Source organism: Cervus elaphus, chromosome 9 (assembly GCF_910594005.1).
Source record: "Cervus elaphus chromosome 9, mCerEla1.1, whole genome shotgun sequence".
NCBI lineage: Eukaryota > Metazoa > Chordata > Mammalia > Artiodactyla > Cervidae > Cervus > Cervus elaphus.
This window is the reverse complement of record NC_057823.1, coordinates 101,557,032-101,570,270: the sequence shown is the minus strand read 5'-3', so window position 1 is coordinate 101,570,270 and position 13,239 is coordinate 101,557,032. Positions and strand designations below refer to the sequence as shown.

Here is a 13,239-nt window from a genome sequence, read left to right as displayed (position 1 = left end):
AAAGAGAATTTTCTAGTGCACCAAGTTATGTTTTTGGCCAGCTGAAACTCAAGCTTAGCTTGATCAGTATCAGAGAAACCCATATGCAGTCTTTGTAAGCAAGAGGAAGATGACCTCGAGGGGCAGCCCGCTGCGGCAGCACATAAATAAGTTGGCAGATGTATCAGCTATGCATATTAGTCCAGGAGTATAGCTCTTTGGGGACTGGAGTCCAAAGACAAAGACATTTGTGGGTTGCTGGTCAATCTGGAGCATTCCTTCTAATTTTTCTGGATGTGTTTTTGACAGGAGCTTAAGGGCAGTTCAATAAATTAAAATGTATTTACATGGCAATGAAGAATTTTCTTGACACGCAGAGTTATTTAATTACCAAGGTGCTTTGCGTGCTGCTAAAGTTAAGACTGTGTCAGCCTTTCTGGGACAAATCTTTATTTTCAGGGCCATGTGGCTCAGCCAGGAATGATCCCCTGGGTTGGAGCTTGTCATTTATATAAGAGGAGTCTCCTCACTGACCCCCATTTCCATAGACAGCTCTAAACAGATCAGTAATCTCAATGTCAGACATCATGATGAAGTCAGCGCTGCCAAGGCCAAATGTCCCCCTTCAGGGAGGTGGCCTCCATCTCGGAGGAATTGTAAATGAAGTCATACCCCATTTGCAGTCTTCAAAGCATGTCAGGGTTGCTGTCTGTCTGAGTGACATTCAGAGAATTTTCTTGAGGCATCAAGAGGTAGGCGTATGATGCAAGTCTGTGTTCATGCTGGCAGCATCGAAGCACAGTTGGTAGACAGTGACCTCGTGTTATCAGGGACAGGGACAATTTTTCTCAAGCTCTTCACCAAACCAGTTCTATAGAAAAGGGGACTTGAAGTCCAGGCACTCTAAGAAGGAAGGAGTAAGAAAGACAGTCTAAGAAGGACACTCTAAGAAAGTCAGGCACTGAAAGCTCTGGGTCCAATCCTCGGTACTAATTTGGGTCGGCAAGAAAATAGGGTAAAAGACATATATGCTTCAAGGCTCCTAGACTTTCGATCAAGTTCAAAGGTGAGTAATTGATTTTGATCAGAGACGACATTGGCAACATACAATGGCAGTGGTTCAGACCCTCCCTTTAGCTAACACAGATCAAAGAAGCTAATTATCCTGAATAAAAGTGAGATGGAAAAGCCAAACATCACCCATCATCCTTCTTTGGATGTAAATCAAAATATGTTCAATACTTAGCTTGCTGTTGTTATAGACAGGATGAGCAGACCCGAGTCATCCATAATGAGACCCAACTAGGCCATGTGGTTGAAGAGAAAGAATTCTGTCTTAGAACCAGGAAACCTGGATCTCACATTTGATTCAACCCTTAAAGGAAATCGGTCCTGGGCGTTCATTGGAAGGACTGATGCTGAGGCTGAAACTCCAATAATTTGGCCACCTCATGCAAAGAGCTGACTCATTGGAAAAGACCCTGATGCTGGGAAAGACTGAAAGCAGGAGGAGAAGGGGATGACAGAGGATGAGATGGTGGGACGGCATCACTGACTCAATGGACATGGGTTTGGGTGAACTCTGGGAGTTGGTGATGGACAGGGAGGCCTGGTGTGCTGCAGTTGGGGTCGCAAAGAGTAGGACACGACTGAGCAACTGAACTGAACTGAACTTATGAACTCTAGGTCCTCAGAGAAGTCACTGTACTTCCCCAGTTTTCATTTTCCTATTTGACCTGACGGTTTCATTACTGGAGAACTCTCGGATCCATTCCAGTGGTAGAATTGTTATTTCATTGATTCCATTTATGGAAACTACAATCTCTTTTCCATCCATTCCTTCTGGAAAGCAAGAGTCCTTGCCGTTGGTTTAAGATTTGCAGCAGAGTCATCTCTCTATCACTCACCTATCTCACACTCACCCCTCCAGGTCCAGACCTCTTGACCCTGGTGGTGGGATCCGACATCAGCCGCTGTCCCAACACCCCCCGGCCCGCCTGCCGCGGCTACCTGCATAAGAGGACGCACTCGGGATTCCTGAAGGGCTGGAGGAAGCGGTGGTTCGTGCTGAAGAATGACGGCTGCCTCCAGTACTACAGACACAAGAAGGTAAACTAAGGGGACGGCGGAGGGTTGGAGAGTGTAAGAACACGCAACGCTGGGGTGTGCGGTGAGTCCATCAGCCAAGGATTGTCTCGTCAGGGCCTGCGCGTGGTGCAGGATTCTAGAAACAGCTCTCTCCTGTGACTTCTAAAGAACTTTTCCTTCTTCAGAGGTTCAGAGGAGTGTAATTTATTTTCTCTGCGGCTGCATAAATCAAGGCTGGCATGAGTTTCTATCTCATTTATTCCTATTTTCAGACGCTCTGTGAAAACTCTCTTATCAAAGTCAAGAAAATAAGAGGCAAACCATATACCTAGTGCCCTAGAGAAATCAAGGCCGACTAAGGCAAAGCACAGCTAACGGCTTGCCGGCCCGCTGTGCCGGGCACTGTTTCCTAGGTTACCGGGGCTGGTGGCAGCCAGGCTTCTGAAGCAGAGGACCTGAGAATATACTTCATCTCCTCACCTAGGGCCCCTTAGAGCAGCGATTTCTAAGGTGAAGGTTGAAAGCTTCTGGGGAACGTTCTCAGAATATGACCTCCAGTCCTCCTCCCCAGTGTTTCTTCCCGTGTTTCAGCCAAGTCTGAGGTGAGGCCTGGGCCTGCGGGTCTGGGGAAGGGACTTGGGGTGATTTCAGCCCAGAGTGCAAACAACCAAACACCCAGCAGGCCCTGTCCTGCGGGCAAAAGGGTTTTCTCTGCCCTGTGTAATACAACACCAGGGCTTCGCTGGGAGCTCAGTCGGTAGAGAATCTGCCTGCGGTGCAGGAAAACCAGGTTCGATCCCTGGGCTGTGGAGATCCCCTGGAGAAGGGCATAGCAGCCCACTGCAGTACTCTTGCCTGGAGAATCCCATGGACAGAGGAGCCTGGTGGGCTGCAGTCCACCGGGTCACAAGAGTTGGACACGACTGAGCGACTGGACCACCACCACCGCCGTGCAACACGACGGGATTCCCTGGTGGCTCAGTGGTAGAAAATTCGCCTGCCAGTGCAGGAGACGTGGAAAATGCCGGTTGGATCCCTGGGTTGGGAAGATCCCCTAGAGAAGGAAATGGCAACCCACTCCAGCATTGTTGCCTGGGAAATCCCACAGACTTGAGGAGCCTGGTGGGCTACCATCCACGGGATCGCAAGAGTTGGACACGACTTAGTGACTAAACAACAGCAACATGTAATGCGATGTTTAATTTTTTTTTAATCACATGCAAGCATCATACATTTCAGAGATTTTGCACAGAAATTCCGATGTCCAATTTCTCTTGAAAAAGTCTCCAGCTGAGTAGTGGCTGCCTCCTCTAGGGAGGCAGACAGCTGCCCAGTCCAAGAGACGGCCCGCTCCTTCCTAGGTCCTCTGCCCTACTGGCTTCTCTCCAAAAATTATATTGCCCTAGTTTCTTAATTTTAAGGGTTTTGGGGGTATTTTATATACTTTAACAAAGACATTAATTCCTCTCCGTAACAAGGAATATCTATATATCTATCTGTGTGCTTAGTCACTCGGTCGTGTCTGACTCTTTGCGACCCCACGGACTGTAGCCCACCAGGCTCCTCTATCCATGGGATTTTCCCAGGCAAGAATACTGGAGTACGTTGCCATTTCCTTCTCCAGTATATCTATCTATATGTATATAAATAAATCAGTACATTTTTTAAAAAAATGAGGAGTGACTTTGCATGTTGAATCATTGTGAATATGTCTTATTTCTAGACTGTGGATCATTTATTTGTGACACAGACCAGGAGGTGTCTGCCTTTCCTGGCCATGTGAGCCCATCAGCTGCTTTGCAAAAACCCTCCAGTGTCTCCCTCCAGTGCAGGAAAATAAGATTCTCTGTAATCAGGGTGAGAAGCCTTGCTTTCTGTATTCTGAGTATGAAAGGGGAACAGACCAGAAGGTTCCAGCCTGGGTATACTTCAGAAGCCCCTGATGAGTTTGCCAAAGTACACGTGCAAACTATCTCCCGCCCTCTTACCTCCTGAGTGGGGCCCTGGATACTGTATGTTATTATGTAAACAGTCAAGGTCATTCTGAAGGAGCAAAGTTCATTCCCATCTATAGTCAGAAGCCAAAAATAGAAGCAATGAGGCAAGCTTGCCAATGGTTCTTTCATGGAGTAGATGGTTTGTCATCCTGATCGTGTGTGCGTCCCACCTCCCAGTGATGATAATTTCTGTTTCCTTTTGTGAAATAGTGACAGTAGTATTAATAGATGCCAGCTTTTCTTTAATGGCCTTCCTCAGCAAAACAAATGTGCAAAGCGACCCTGTGTCAAGCTTCTCACACCTTTAAGATTCCTAGTTCCTGAGATTTAGAACGGTTCCTGCTGCGGCGTCTGAGCGTGCCGGGGGCAGTCACAGAGCTAGTGGTGCCTGCGGATGTTGTGTCGGCTCGCACAGTGTTTTCATAAACTTTTTAATGAAATGCATTCAGGTGAAGCATCTGTTCTCCACCCTGCCATAATCCCTCCTCCTGCTCATTTCCTCACGCTGAGCCCAGTCGTTTAAACTACTCACTAGGCCCTGTAGGGGTGTGCGTGTGTGAGTCTTGGGGTAGAATTTATGTGAAAAACTAAAAGGGTGGTGGTAGAGTGGTTAGAGTTAAAATAGATTAAAAAAAAAAACCACTTCTAGTCTTCTTTGGAAAAGAAATGTGCATCTTATAGTGAATTTGGACACAGCTAAGAAAAGAAGCATCCTGAGTAACCGCAGTTGGAAGCATCACCACCACAACAGGTTTACCACGGAAATGGTAGAATATAAAATATGGCTTTATTTTGTTTACAAAGGGCCAAAATCAGATCCCTCGTAATGCGACAAATTCCAGAATACATCATGCATAATCTTCAGCATAGATTGCAGTGACTGAGAAGAGTTAAGGGGGCCTCATAAGAACACAGCAGATTAAATGAGCAGAAAATCAACTCAGCTATACAGTACTCATTCATGCAACAAGTACTTATTGAGTGCTTTTTAAGAGCCAGGCATTATGCTAAGCCCTAGGAATTAAAAAAAAAAAAAAACAAAAAAGACACGGTGGCTGCTCTGCTTATACTTACAGTTCCTGTTATAGCTCTGTTACTGCTTATTTCCGTGGAAGAGACAGATATGAAGAAATAGACCACAGATAAAGATGCAATTGTGATTGGTGCAATAAGAAAAATTATGGGGTGGGAGAAGAGAACTGTAGCAGTCCGAATCCAAACAAGAGGTGCAATCATACAGAGATTTACAAAGTGAAGTTTCACATAAATATGGCTTCCATGATGTCTCAGACGGTAGAGAATCCGTCTGCAATGCAGAAGACCCAGGTTCGATCTTTGTGTCGGGAAGACCCCCTGGAGAAGGGAATGGCAGCCCGCTCCAGTGTTCTGGCCTGGAGAACCCCATGGACGGAGGAGCCTGACGGGCTACAGTCCATGGGGTCGCGAAGAGTCGGACACGACTGAGCGACTAGCCCACATGCGTACACAGGCTCTAAGAAAACTCTGTGTCACCAAGGGAGAGTACCCACGGAAAGGCAGACCTAGAGAGGGCAGCCCTCTCCAAGGCTCTCCGTGGGAGATGTAGCTGAAGCTCCTGGCTGTAAGAGCAGCTCACCAGTTTGTTGAGACAGAGGGAGGTAGTCTGCAGTCAGAGGGCAAACAGGAAGTAACCCTGTGGAGCCCAAGACGGGGCGGGCAAACTGAAGCTGGCGGCTGGTACCTGGGTGAGTCACAGGAGCTGGGGATGCCTCTAAAGCAGGGAGCCGGAGCACAAGAGATCCCTGTGTGGAGGACGGGAGGGTGGTGGTGTAGGGAGGACCCCAGGAGCGGGGGAAATGAGCGAGCAGAGGGCATCAGGGCCCCCGGGTGGGCAGGAGGGGTCCCCATGGGCAGGGTCACGGGAAGATTTGCATCACATCACACTGGGGCTGCAGGGTTCCCGGGGATAGCGTGTCCTGGGTGACGAGCTCAGACGGAGCATCCCCAGAGGTCCACGCACGCAAACTGCAGACCCACCCTCAGCAGCTGGAAAAAGCAGGAGACCCCTTCCCCTTGCAATGTTCCTCTGTCGCCCTCTACTGAGAAAACAATGCGCTTATTGTTTAAAAAACAAGAACGCCAACCTGGGGTAGGAATTGCATCCATTATTGCAGAGCATGTACTAAGGGGTGAATTTGGAGCTGAAAGCCACAAGTTCAGAACTGACACAAGATTAAAATGGAGGGTTTAGTATAGATTAGAAGACACAGGAATATATAATGAATTCCTGCTTGAGGATGTAACATTTTAGCTTAGGCCTAAGGGCTGAATGAGGGGCTTCCCTCCTAGCTCAGTCGGTAAAGAACCTGCCGGCAATGCAGGAGACCTGGGTTCGATTCCTGGGTGGGGAAGATCCTCTGGAGAAGGGAATGGCAACCCACTCCAGTATTCTCGCCTGGAGAATCCCAAGGACAGAGGAGCCTGGCGGGCTACAGTCCATGGGATCACAAGAGTTGGACACGACTTAGTGACTAAACCACCAACCACCACCAAGGGCTGAAATAATGTTAGCAAGAGAAAGCATTGGGATGAGGGTTCTCTAGGCAGGAGAAAGAACACGTATGAAGTCCTTGAACTGGATGAAAGCTTGGTGGGTTTGTGGAGTCTGAGAAAGCCCAGGGCAGCTGCACCATGAGCAGGAGGAGTGCAGGGAAGGCAGGCGGCCACCTGAAGAGGTGGGCCTGAGGCCGCCAACGCAGGGCCCGAGTCGGTGACAGGGCTTCCTGGGTGTTCTCCTAGCTACAGGAGAAAGCCAGCAACATTCTGGTGGGCAAGGCAGTTTCGAAAGATCATTCTGACTGCCGCATGAAGAATAAATTTGAAGGAGACTAGAGTGGAATGGAAGCACCGGTTAGAACACTCGTGCCATAGTCTAGGCAATGGGAGGCCGTAGGTTAAGTAGTCTTGACCAGGGTGGGAATAAGGAAGCTAAGTGGACAGATCTCGAGAGCTATTTAAAAGCTGAAATCAGAAGGATTTGATGATGGACTGAATGCGGTAGGGAAATGGGGAAAATGGACAATCAAGGATGACCAAAGTAACTGTTCGGTAACTGTTCGGAAAGGCATCATTTACTGAAAAAGGAGCAGGTTACCAGGGTGTAGAGCAAGGTGAGATGAGAAGTTCATTTTGGACTACAGTTAGAGTATTGTACATACTTTATACTTAGAGTATAGCAAATATACATACGTAGAGTATTTCAAGCCATGGAAATCGACGAGACTGTTAAGGGAGAGAATATAAAGTGAGATGCAGAGAGAATGCTCAAACCCAGGGAGTAGACAGGGCAGGGAGAAACAGGGAGAGTGACTGAGACGGGTGGCCAGAGAGAGAGAATGAAACCCAGGAAATACGGTGTCATGGAGCCAAAAAAAAAAAAAAATGATTTCAAGAGGGGGGGTGATAGTGTTTCCTGGTACTGCTGCAAGGCCATATCGTGATGACTGTTAGGAAGCCTCCACTGAGTGTGGCATTGTGCAAATCCTTGGAAACTTGGTCAGAGAAGTCGGGTATACAGAGTGAGTTAAGAAAGAAACAATTCATTGTGCGAGTTGGGTAAGTGTAAACAGCATCTGCAGACCTGTCTTTTGAAAATCTGGCCTATGAAAGACACTAGGGAAATAGTGTGATAAGTGAAGGGTGTTCAGCCCATTTACAGTTAATTTAATCACTGGTATAATTGGGTTTACCTGTAGTATTGTCATTTTTGCTTCCAGTCTGTCTCTCTTATATTCCTCACCTTTCTTGCCTCCTCTCAAAATAGCCCACTTGGAACCTAGAACCTATTATACAGAGTAAAGTAAGTCAGAAAGAGAAAGATAAATATCATATTCTAACGCATATGTACGGAATCTAGAAAAATGGTACTGAAGAACTTATTTACAGGGCAGCAATGGAGAAACAGACATAGAGAACAGACTTATGGACCCGGGGAGAGGGGAGGAGAGGGTGAGATGTATGGAAAAAGTAACATGGAAACTTACATCACTGTATGTAAAATAGAGAGCCAGGGGGAATTTGCTGTCTGGCTCAGGAAACTCACACAGGGGCTCTGTATCAGACTAGAGGGGTGGGGTGGGGAGGGAGAGGGGAGGGAGGTTCAAGAGTGAGGGGATATATGTATCCCTATGGCTGAGTCATGTTGAGGTTTGACAGAAAACAGCAAAATTCTGTAAAGGAAACATCCTTCAATAAAAAAAAAAAAAAATTTAATTAAAAAAAAATAGCCCACTTGGGCTTGCCCGGTGGCTCAGTGGTAAAGAATCTGCCTGCGATGCAGGAGACCCAGGTTTGATTCCTGGGTCAGGAAGATCCCCTGGAGAAGGGAATGGCAACCCCCTCTGGTATTCTTGCCTGGAGAAGCCCATGGACAGAGGAGCCTGACAGGTTACAGTCCACAGGGTTGCAAAGAGTCGGCTGAAGTGACTTAGCGCACACACACACACACACAGGATCCCACTTAACTTGGAAGTTACTAAGTCTTTACTGTTCTTTTAGTGATTACCAAAAATATCACACCATGCATTGAGGCTTTCTAGAGTCAAATACAGATTAGTATGTAAACTATTTTGTGGACATCGCAGAATCTGATTTAACCGTGTCTTAAGTAATATGTTTGTGTTCTCATATGCTTAAATTCTGTACAGATTGTAAATCCTCTGAGATATTACTAATATGATGTCATACAATCAATATTCCACTTCTCGGTGTAAGCTGTTTCTTTGTGCTTTATTCTGCATACATTCTCCTGAAATTCTTCTGTCTAGTTTAATAGCAAATAATCTCCAAAAGGTCTTACTTTCCACAATTATTTTTCCAGTTCTAGTGCCCATTTAATTATTTGTTTATAGTTTCCTGTTCATGCTGAAATGCTTACACCTGTGTTTCATATTTTGACATATTAATCATAGTCATGCTGAAGTCCATCCTTTATCAAGATCCCCTATAGATGCCCTGTTTCTATCATCTGCCATTTTTGCAATTTTGTCTCAGAATTTTAAGCAACCTTCAGACATTGTGAAGGGTGGTCTTTTTGTCATTCATTCTGATTCCCGAGATTGGTCTTCACGATTCTAACCCAGAATCTGATTTATCAAGATCTCCTCCTTGATGAGTCTGAACTCCATGAGTGTGTTGAAATCTCTGCTCAGCATCTTCGCCCCTTCAGATAGACATGACCCCGATATTGGGCTCATCTTCTACTGGGTTAAAACCCAGCCCCATTATTCTTCACTATCTTATAGGCTGTCTGATGTTGGCAAAGAGGCGTTTATGTACACTCCAGCTTTTCTAAGTTTCTTAGTTGGTCCTAATGAACCAGCCTGACATTAAAGAAAGGACAATTCCGGTGACAGCTGAACATGAAGGAGACATGAGGGGAGAATTGTTTTGTTATTCTTCTTAAGGCCTGAGTAAGGTACCAGTTTAAGTGTGAGTGATTCTGAAAGTGGAGTCACGCAAGGAGGAAAAGGCTGGAGATACAGAAAAAGAGGAGCAGCTGGTGGATTCTTTTACCTTATATGCCATCTATCCTAAAAGTTGGGTAAATATAGCTCATTGGTACCAGCAGAGAAGATGAACTTTATGAAGGATAAGACAGAATGCTTGACTAGGTTCTTAAGAGAATGGAAACATTCTCTGCCCATCGGAGCGGAACAAGCCAGTTTTTGTTCTGTTCTGTGAATCCACGTCCGCAAGAATCCACATGTGGGTGTGTGTGGGGAGGGGGGCTGGGAGACAGTGGACACACTGGGCCTCACAGATCTCAGAGAAGAAAGTGGCTGTGCTTTAAACACTTGCCTCTACTCAGGAATTCTGATTGTCGCGGCATATTTACTTGGCTGTGTTGGAGGATGACGCCAAGGGACTGAGAGGCACAAAGCGTGAGAGACTCCATTTTGAACAAAGTGTAAACCTTGGTGCATGAAATAACATCAGTTATTTTAGCCATGTGTCTTGAGTTCTATTGTAAACGTGACCTGCTGATCTTTGATGTCCTTCTATGAAAAGAAGGCAGATGAGACTCCCTTCCACGGTTGCCGTGATGGTCACGGTGCCCTGTCAAAGGCTCTAACCCTAAGTGCAGGCAAGGTGAGGCAGACTGGCGCCCAGGCTCCAAAGGGCAGTCGGCTCCACAGCGCCCAGTGTCAGAGTAACTGTATCCTGTGACTTTCACAGTATGCTAAAGTATGCTAACGGTCATCAGGAAAAATAAAAGAATTGCCCTAGAATTGTCTCAAGACAAGTCCAAGTCCCTTGGACCACAAGGAGACCCAACCAGTCCATCCTGAAGGAGACCAGTCCTGGGTGTTCATTGGAAGGACTGATGCTGAGGCTGAAACTCCAATCCTTTGGCCACCTGATGCAAAGAATTGACTCATTGGAAAAGACCCTGATGCTGGAAAAGATCGAAGGCAGGAGGAGAAGGGGACGACAGAGGATGAGATAGTTGGATGGCATCACCAACTCAATGGACATGGGTTTGAGTAAACTCTGGGAGTTGGTGATGGAGAGGGAGGCCTGGCGTGCTGTGGTTCATGGGGTCGGACACGACTGAGCGACTGAACTGAACTCAACCGTCTCAAGATGCAGGGGAAAGCCAGCCCCACGGAATGGGCCTGAACGGACCGCAGGAGTAAACAATGCAGTTGGCTTCTGATGGTATTTTATGCTCTCGCTTGTCAGCATAATGGTTCTGTGCACGTAGCTATCCAGGTGATCCTGTGGGGGGGATGGAGCCCTGGAGCTCTGAGCAGAGGTTGGACCAAGAGATTCCGCTGTGTTCTATATGAGATCATTTGCATGTGGAGTTGGCACTGTATGTTGAGGTCACCTAGGAAGACTGTAAATTCCAAGAGAAGAGAGCTGTGGCCAAAGCCGCGGGAACAAGAGCAGAGCCAGTCAGAAGTCTGGCACAGGGAGGCGGGTCTGGCCTCAGAGGCCGAACGCAAACAGCCAACAGGACCAAAAGGAAACCAAATGGAGTTTTGTGCTTGCAGAGCCCAGACAAAAGCGTGTTTCAAGACGCCGGGAGCAGTCCCTGGAGCTGACGCTGCCATGAAGTAATCGCCTGCTAGACACAGGCCTCTTAGAGGGAGGCTGGGTCTCCCTTGCTAGGTCTGGCCTTGCTGCTATCTTTAAACTCACTTTTTCCCAGTCTAAAGGCACGCTTGTCTATAATATCCTGAGGGAGGTAGAGAAGGCTCTCTTGAACGTACATTTCTTGTGACGAACTTTCTATCTCTCATCTCCTTTTCTAAGGCAGATTCTCGGGAAGAGTTGTCTAGCAACACATTCCTTCATTCACTTTCCTAACCCCCTGCAATCAGGGGTCTGTCTCTGCCATACGTGTACACGCTGAAATCATGATCATGCCAAGGCAATCCACGGAAAGAGAATAGGATGAGAAAGGCAGTGGGCTACCAACATTTAATGGGACATGATAATGTCTACCTGTTAAGACTCTTATGTGGATTAAATTAAGTATATAGACCAACAATTACAGGGTCTGGCGCAGAGTGTCAACCACTAGATTTCCCCCCCTTGACCCATGTTACCTTCACCTGAGAAAGTTGCCTGTGGTCATGTAGCTGATAAGTGAGTATAGATTCAAACTCATGTCTTCTTGGCCAAAAAGGATATTTCTATCTTTCCACGGCTCGCAAACTGCCTGGAACAGAGAGGTGAACATAAGAAATATTAAGTAAGATTTGTGTCATTTGCTGATTTCACAGGAATGGAAAAAATGAATACCTCATCAATGGAAAAATCCTCATGGCATTCAGAAGGCAGGGAATGAGTCAATATGTGCAATCGATATAATAGAGGATTTCCAAGTTTCCAGTAAAATCTGGACTAAGTTCAGCTCGACGTTTCAATACTGCACCTCATTGGAACCTTACTTTGTAATTTAAGAGATTGACCAGTAGGTGGCGCATCTTACTCACAAATGGTTTCCCAGCGCCCACCCACCTGGGACTGTAAATTGACATAAAATTCTTGTGAATGCAGGAAGAGACTGAGACCTAATTTAGACCAACTTCCTCCTTTTCTCAAATATGAAAATGAGGATTAAAGATTACATAATTTATTAGAGAAGGCCCAGCATTTAAACCAGGTTGTTGATATTCACCTGGAATCCACCTCTTTATACAGGCTACCAGCCTCAAACTTTGGGTAGTATCTGCTAAGAAGGTCATGCAAAGATAAAGCAGCTAGCTCTGGGTTAGGAAAGTGTCAGATACATAGGGAGAGTTGTCTGCCATGAGATGACCATTTTCTTAAGATGATATTCTGTTGGGGCTATTTATCCAATATTAGGAAGTCTCAGTTTAAAAAAAGGACGTTTAAAATGGGAAGAAATCCAAATCGCTTTCTCCTCCCTGACTTCCTCCCACCCCTTGTGCTTTTTCTCCTATGACAGAGTCCCCCTTGGTAGGGAGGCTTTCAGACTGTGAACTAGAAGGGAGCCAGCCTCCCAAGGCAGCTTCCTTTCCAGCCTGCCCCGGTATGGAAATTCCCAAGGACCAAGGCAAGGCCATCATGCCATGTCCACTGTAAAACATATTCTTGGGAGAAATTCATGACCATCCTGTTATTGGCAAAATAGTTACTGAAATCTTACTATGTGTCAGAGACAAGCCATAAAAACAATAGAAGGCCAATAGCTCTCATAGAGTTTTGCTTTCCTGTGGGAAGAGATAGGAAGTAAAGTGGATAGTTTCCGACACTGATAAGTATCTGAGTTTAAGAGTGGCTTACATTACTTTGCCAACAAAGGTCGATCTAGTCAAAGCTATGGTTTTTCCAGTAGTCATGTACGGATGTGAGAGAAGGCCAAATACCAAAGAATTGATGCTTTTGAACTGCGGTGTTGGAGAAGACTCTTGAGAATCCCTTGGACAGCAAGGAGATCCAACCAGTCCATCCTAAAGGAAATCAGTCCTGAATGTTCATTGGAAGGACTGACGTTGAAGCTGAAGCTCCAATACTTTGGCCACCTGATGCAAAGAGCTGACTCATTGGAAAAGACCCTGATGCTGGGAAAGAGTGAGGGCAGGAGGAGAAGGGGACGACAGAGGGTGAGATGGTTGGATGGCATCACCAACTGAATGGACATGAGTTTGGGTGGACTCTG

General features: G+C 46.4%; 1 protein-coding gene across 1 annotated transcript in view; it reads left to right on the top strand.

Moving 5' to 3' along the window:
- Positions 1-13,239, top strand: part of LOC122700667 — an 89,135-nt gene that overhangs the window by 24,877 nt on the left and 51,019 nt on the right. Inside the window, exon 5 of the mRNA XM_043913739.1 lies at positions 1,910-2,088. Within this exon, the coding sequence (XP_043769674.1) occupies positions 1,910-2,088 (179 nt within the window). The remainder of the gene's footprint in view (positions 1-1,909; positions 2,089-13,239) is intronic.